This window comes from Mercenaria mercenaria, chromosome 9, assembly GCF_021730395.1.
Source record: "Mercenaria mercenaria strain notata chromosome 9, MADL_Memer_1, whole genome shotgun sequence".
Classification (NCBI taxonomy): domain Eukaryota; kingdom Metazoa; phylum Mollusca; class Bivalvia; order Venerida; family Veneridae; genus Mercenaria; species Mercenaria mercenaria.
Window position 1 is genome coordinate 77,728,018 of NC_069369.1, and position 7,836 is coordinate 77,735,853.

General features: G+C 34.2%; 1 protein-coding gene across 2 annotated transcripts in view; it reads right to left on the reverse strand.

Moving 5' to 3' along the window:
• The window catches only part of LOC123547553 (protein mono-ADP-ribosyltransferase PARP14-like), a 68,520-nt gene extending 65,973 nt beyond the window's left edge, over window positions 1–2,547 (reverse strand). For both annotated transcript variants that reach the window (XM_053551805.1, XM_053551804.1), the window contains exon 1: window positions 2,375–2,547. In XM_053551805.1, coding sequence (XP_053407780.1) covers window positions 2,375–2,477 — 103 coding nt within the window. In that variant the 5' untranslated portion in view covers window positions 2,478–2,547. The remainder of the gene's footprint in view (window positions 1–2,374) is intronic.
• Window positions 2,548–7,836: the final 5,289 nt, after the last annotated feature.

The window sequence follows — 7,836 nt, forward strand, 5'->3', positions numbered from 1 at the left end:
TGAAATGTGATCATTTTGTAAAGATATGGTACAAGTGATCAATCGATGACACAAATAATAATCCAAACTTGCATTTATCTTTACACCTGTATGACATAAATTAAAAGGAACAATGAAGTAACTGTATGATAAACAAGAGCTGTCGGAGGACAGCAACGCTCGACTATTTAACAGCCTTGTCGCTTGAATGAATAAGAAAGTCGAAAAAGGGGCATAATTTAGTAAAAAAGTAAAATAGGGTTATGGAACCTGCATAGTGCTTATCAGCTCATGACAGTGGACAAGTGTATGAAGTTTCAATCCATTCCCATTAGTGGGTACTGAGATACCAGCTTACATATAAGAATTTAACCCAAAAACTCCTAAGTTGAAAAAGGGGCATAATTTTGTAAAATGCAAAGTTGAGTTATTGACCCTTTGCACTGCACGTCATATCATGAAAGTGAACTAGTGTGTGAAGTTTCAATCCTTTCCCATTAGTGGATACTGAGATACCAGCTTACATACAAAAACTTAACCAAAAATTTCTATGTTGAAAAAGGGGCATAATTTTGTAAAAAATCAAAATAAAGTTATGGGACCTGCTTTGTGCATGTCAGATCATGACAGTGAACAAGTGTGTGAAGTTTCAATCCATTCCCATTAGTGAGTACTGAGATACCAGCTTACATACAAAACCTTAACCAAAAAATTCTAAGTCGAAAAAGGGGCATAATTTTGTAAAAAAGCAAAATAGAGTTATGGAACCTGTGCAATGTAAGTCAGTTTATCACAGTAAATAAGTGTGTGAAGTTTCAATCCATTCCCACAAGTGGTTACTGAGATACAAGCTTACATACAAAACCTTAACCAAAAATTTCTAAGTCAAAAAAGGGGCATAATTTTGTAAAAAAGCAAAACAGAGTTATGGAACCTGTGCAATGTAAGTCAGTTTATCACAGTGAATAAGTGTGTGAAGTTTCAATCCATTCCCACAAGTGGTTGCTGAGATACCAGCTTACATACAAAAACTTAACCAAATCGGGACGCGGACGCGGACGCCGACGCCGACGCCGACGCGGACGCCGACGCATGGGCGAGTCCAATAGCTCTACTATTCTATGAATAATCGAGCTAAAAACTTAATGATAAGGCATTTCATTGTAATGTTATGGTAAATACTGAAGTCCTTTTCCTTGTTTTTACTAATCCCCAGTGATAACGTGATTCCCGCCGAAACGCGAGGACGAGTCTAAATCATGATAACTGATGAAATAACTATTCATAATGCTTGCACATTACTTGACAAGCAAATATTAGTATTTCTTTCATTTTGAATATCTATTAAGTATATGGCAGAATAGCTCAGTTAGATAAAATGCAGACACCAATTGGATATAAGGAAATCGTTTTGTGGGTTCGAATCCTCATGAGGATTCTTTTTTTCAGATTTTTTTTTTGTTTTTCCTATTCGTTTACATTTTTGCTTCCGTAGCTTCTATTTTTGTTTGTTTCTTAGATGGTTTGTATTTGTATATAATTTTATGTCTTTATATAACACAATAATATGTTCATTATTTGCATGGCTTAAGTGCATGCATTTAATCAATATAACGGTAATCTTAGATATCTAATAAACTATTCTGATCCGCCATATCGCTTTTAGATACCTTTCGGTCATGTTGTCACAGAGCTCATGAAGGAATCTTAATTTTTATGCAAGAGTGAAATAAAAATGAAATGTCCATGCTGAGTTTCGAACCCACACGGCAAAAGATCTGTTGAACATGGACAGTATGCTTTACCACTGAGCTAATTTGTAATTGGTGCAAAATCTGGAAATATTTAGATTGTAACATGTTTTGAAAAATGTTGAATTCCCTATGTTCCATTTTAATCTATTTATAGTCATGTTTGTAAATATCAAGTTATCGTTGGGACATAGTACATTCGATGTGTGTTATGGAACAAATAATATAAAATCTAAACTTCAACATAAATAGTAGATCTGAATTTATTTTATTAGACTTGAAACATTTTCTGCTTACATAAACTATGCATGTACATGGTAACTTTTTTACATTGAAAAAAGTTCTTCTCGCAGTAATTCCGTTACAAATGGGGAATCATTATTTATAAATGACGTGATAGGTAGGACTATCTGTAAAAGCGACCGCGTGTAAATTAAATAAGAATTTTCACAAAATCTTAAACAACATGCTTCAGAATGATAAAGTCAAAAGAAGTAGTATACTCTAATTTTCACACGCTTCATTGCTTCGAAAGGCCGTTATGGATTTTATTTGCTACTATTTAATTTGTTGAAGCTTTACACTGCATTGGCTCTTCAGTGTATGTCATAATAATATTGCAATACTATGCTTTTAAACTATACCTTCTTCACGTTCAAAGGTTATTAGAGCCATTTTCATTCCAGAGTCGAATTTGCAGTCAACTATGTTGCCACCACATGAACGTTTTTCACTCTCGAAGTACATTTCTAAAGTCTCAAGTTGCTCTTGGCACAAAACACTGCAAGGACCAGTTACTTCAATAGTACACAGTGGAACAGGTCTGGAGGAGAAACGGGCGAAGGTCAATGCTCTGAAAGATAAAACAGAATTTTCAAAATCAAATTCTAAATCAATCAAATCAGACATTTTAACAGAAATAGCCACTTCTAAAATCACGATAGATGATCTGAGAAAATCCAAGACCCTTAAAGCTAGAGCAGAAAAAGAATTCAAAAGTTTAGGTTTATTTAGTTCAAGTGAATCTGACACAGATTCGGACAGCAGTAGTACTTCGGACAGTGATACTGAAGACGGTAGTAGTGAAAATAAGGGTTATGTAGGTAATTCGCAAAGTGTTTCAAACAAATCTAAGAAGAAAAAGCACAAGCACAAACACAAAAAGTCTAGTAAAAAGTCAGGAATAGCAATGAAATCGTCGGACAAAGTCAAAAACAAACAAAAGTATTCGCATTCACAGCTGCGGTATGAATTTGCTAGTCGTCAAATTTCGTTTCAAAATTTAGATTTAAATCTCTTTGCAGCAGGAGAGCTAGAAAGTATTACAGACTCAAAAACTAAACAAACAGAACAAACTGGTAGATTAGCCTTGTTAAAAAGAATCATGTATCTGAATTCAACATATAACTTCAAAATTTTGAAGTCTTACTATGCGGCAGTTTTAAGAGAAATTGAATTAGGATCTAAAACTTGGTCAGACGATTTCACGTATTTAGAATTAGTTCTTTTGAATAGAAACAACTCTTTTAACAAGAGTTTTTCACATCAGAGTGCCAGACCCAAAAAATATTAAACCCTGGTCAAACAGAAAAACAGTCCCAGTCCGAAGAAACAGAAGATTCAAACATATGGCTCTGTTCTTTGTATCAACGTAATCGATGTGAACATAAAGGTAATCACACAATCGTAGCTAAAGGTAAACTTCGTTTAGCCGGACATTTTAAGCAACTTGTTGGATCAAAGATAAGGTTAAATTGCAACATCCTGAAAGTTCCACATCTTGCCGTCATACATTAGCTTGACAACTGAAACTGAAAACGGCCAGATGAGAAAAGGGTAGAAGATATCTTTATTCCAAACGTTCTGTTAACGTCAGATGAAAATGGTTCTGAAGAAAGTGTGTCAACTTTAGACGCACACTTATACAACCATAAAGGGACTTGCAAAATATGCAAAGAAATCAAAAGTTGCCTAGGGTATTTCAATATTTCGGACAAAGTAAAATTACATAAAACTGTTAAAGATTCAGGAAAATATAATTTTGAAGGTTGTCGCATCAAGGTCAACAATAAAATCAACACTACATTTATGAGGTCTTGGTTAAATCTTTTTCAGTATAGAGATTTAGTAGTGTGCGATCTTCTAGAATTTGGTTTTCCAATAGGTTATGAGGGTAATGCAGATTTGTCCCCATAAACTAGACCATCCTGGCAGTATAAAAACTATACAGGTGCTACAGATTTTCCACAAGAAATAGAAAAATATTTGGTCAAAGAAAAGAAATATGAAGCAGTGATAGGACCTTTTAAGGACAACCCGTTTGATCATAATTTATTGATATCTCCATTGAATTCTGTACCAAAAAGATCAGTAAATGAAAGAAGGGTCATTTTGGATCTTAGTAGTTCCACATCGAGTGCAGTTAATGATAACATTGATAAAGATTTTTACTTAGGTGATCAAGTATCGTTAACATTTCCCAAAATAGATGATTTTGTTAATCTTATTATAGCAAAGGGTCAAGTTGCCTAGATGTTTAAAAGAGATTTAAAAAGGGCATATAGGCAAATAAGTATTTGTCCATCCCAATATAATCTAGTATCCTTTGTGTGGAATAAACACATTTTTTGTGATACTGTTATATCAATGGGATTGCGCAGTGCATCTGCCATTTGTCAGAGGGTGACTAACGCCATAGCTTTTATGTTATTCAGTGTTGGTATTGTTATTCTCAACTATCTTGATGATTTCGCTGGAGCTGAAAAACCAGATAAAGCGGAAATGGCTTTTTTGACTCTAGGTAAAGTCCTGGAATGTAGTGGCATTGAAGAATCAGTAGACAAGAGTTACCCACCCTCCCATGTAATGTCTTTCTTAGGGGTTTGGTTCAACACTTTGAAAATGACCATGGAGAAAGACAGCAGGAAATTTCTATGCTGGTAAAACATTGGTTAGAAAAGAAAAGTGCAACTATAAAACAGGTGCAGTCTTTATTAGGCAAGTTGAATTTTGTAGGTGCATGTGTTAAACCTAGTCGTGTTTTCGTCAATCGTATGTTGAACTGGTTAAGAGTTTTACATGGCTCTCCTCGTCACGTTTTTCATAACATTCCGGTTGAGGTTCACAACGACATTCTTTGGTGGGACACGTATTTACCATTATATAATGGGGTGTCATTGTTGTCACTTGGTTCTTGGTTGGAACCAGATTCAGTGTTTTCTTCTGATGCTTGTCTAGAAGCCTGTGGTGGTTTTTGGAATGGTCATTTTTTTCATTCTACATTTCCAACCCAGGTTTTGAATAAACAGTTGCACATAGGTGCTCTTGAAATGTTGTCCCTGGTTGTTTGTTTACACTTGTGGGGAAAATACTTTAAGCACAAAAGAATTTTAGTTTTGTGTGATAACATAACCGTTTGTATCACACTTAATACAGGAAAATCCCGTTGTTCCTTTTTACAGTCATGTCTCAGCGAACTTTGTTTCATTGCTGCAGTTAATGAATTTGAAATCAAAGCTCAGCATTTAACTTCTAGTGAAAACAGAAAAGCTGATCATTTGTCAAGGTGGCACTTAAGTTCCATTCATGAATATGAATTTCGACAAATGACGAAAGATTACATTCTTAAAGAATGTACAGTTGAGGAGTCAGATTTTAGTTTTATAAATAGCTGGTAATATTGAAATACCCTGGGCTGCAGTTAATGAATTTCAACTCAATTGTAGGTCATATCACTTGTTAGTTGGTGACGTTTAATTCTTATCTGGTTGTATATAGATTGTTATTTCTGTAGGTGTTTTTTGATCTTATTTGTTATTGTATTTCAGAATCTCAACTTGGAGATTTGAGAAGGTGTCTTAGGGATTCCAACAGGAGGGCTTTTGCAGAATGTTCAAGAAAGAACCTTAGGTTACAATGGGAGTCCTTTACATTGTTTTGTCTTTATTTTAATTTAGACAGTTTACCAACGTCAACCGAAACATTGCAGTTATACGCACAATTTTTAAGTAGATCATTAAAATCTACTGATTCTATCAAGAATTATATCAGTGGTGTTAGAACAATGCATTTGTTATTGGGTTTCAGTTTAGAACATATTAACACCTTTTTAATAAACCTGTCCTTAAAGGGTATAGCTAAACAACATATGTATTTGGTTCACCGTGCTGAACCCATTACTCCACTACTACTGAAAATCCATGATATTTTAGATTTTTCAGCATCAGACAGTTATACCTTTTGGTGTTTATTTCTTTTTGCCTTTTTTCTCATGTCAAGAAAATCAAACTTAGTGCCTACTTCCAAAAAAGATTTGTTAGAACCCAAATTCTTGTTACGGAAAGATGTAAGCATTTCTGGAGGAGACCTGTTAGTTTCAATGAAATGGACCAAAACCATACAAGCAGGAGAAAGAATTCTGTACACTCCTTTGACTAATATAAAGGGTTCAAAGTTATTTTCGGTCAAAGCTTTCAAACATATGGTCAAACATAATCCGGCTCCAGAATATTCTCCGTTATTTGTATTAAATTCAGGTAAACCAGTAACATATCAAATTCATCTTTCAAAGTTACGTACAGTTATCAGAGATATAGGTTTAGAGTCCAGCCTTTATTCAACACATTCCTTTAGGAGAGGCTTTGCAACCCTTGCTTTCAGGCTAGAAATTCCCACAGATCTCATTCAACTAATGGATGACTGGCACTCTGATACTTACAAAAAGTACATTCAGTACTCTTTAAAAGACAAGTTTAAAGTGTCTCGTTTTATTGGTTCAAATTTGTTAACATATTCGGAATCTATGTGAAATTGGATATTTACTATGGTCTATAACTTTCTTTTTGTGTATCTCTTTTCCTAACAGATAAGAGTTCTGTTGTCTTTTGGATGTTTTCACCTTAAGAGCAGAATTTTGTGCACAAATATGGTATTGTTTGGATCTGGGTATTTATCCTTTTTGGATAGTAACACTATTCATAAGATTTGATAAGTTTCTTGTGATCAAATTTGTGTTCAGATTCTGAGTACAAACAACTGTATGGATGACAAGTTACATGTTATTTTGAAGTGTTTAAGTTTAATATGCTTTGGTATTTGTTAAACGAATTCTCCGCAATTCATTTGTATATAAATATGTCCTGTTGTTTAAACTAGTTCTTTTTCTAATTACAGAATTCCGCAGAGTTGTCACTGCAGGAGATTCAATTGTTAAGAACCTGTCACCGATCGAGGGAGTTTTATTACAGTCCTTTCCAGGGGCTACTATTGGAAAGTTATCCTTTTTAGTAAGCAGGAAACAAGTTCAGTTATACGACAGAAATTTCATAATTCTTCATATAGGCACCAACAATATTGGTAATCAAAATTCCGCAGCTTCAATTTATGCAGATTTAGCAAATCTAATTGCTACCATTATGAAAGAAAATCCTTTTATCAAAATTATTGTGTCTTCAATTCTCCCTCGACTGGTGGATCATTCTCGTACTGAAAAAGTTGTTAAAGAAATAAATCATTATATTGAAGATGTATTGGCAGCTGATCTGAATTTCAAATTTATACGGTCATATCGCCCTTTTAGTTACAAGGGGCAAGTTAAACACTACTTGTTTTCCAAATTGGACGGGGGTTTGCACTTAAATACAGAAGGTTCAAATCGTCTTCGTCACTTCTTTTTTGAGAGTTATTTCAACTCTTTCTTAATGGAGTTCTACTGTATTTTGCTAGTTCTACTGTATTTTGCTAAGTTCAGCTGCCATTTTTATCTCGACTTCATAACTATAGCATCAGCCTTTATTACTTGCTTACAAATCTCATCATATTTTACAGCAACTGTTAAATGTCGTACAACTTTAAGGTAAGACAACGCTAGTAATTGTTAAAACGCTAAGCAAGACTTTGTATAAACTCACTGTCAGGTTCTTAGTTTAGCAGGATGCTTGTACTGTCGACTTTTTGGCATTACATTTCAAATTTTATATTTGATATTTATATACCTCAGAGAGTTTATGCAATAAATTTATGTTGCCTCTGCTTGTTCAGTTTAATGCAACACTTTGTTCAGTTTGTTCATACCTGTATTCATTTGCCTTTTTGTTTTATTTTGCTT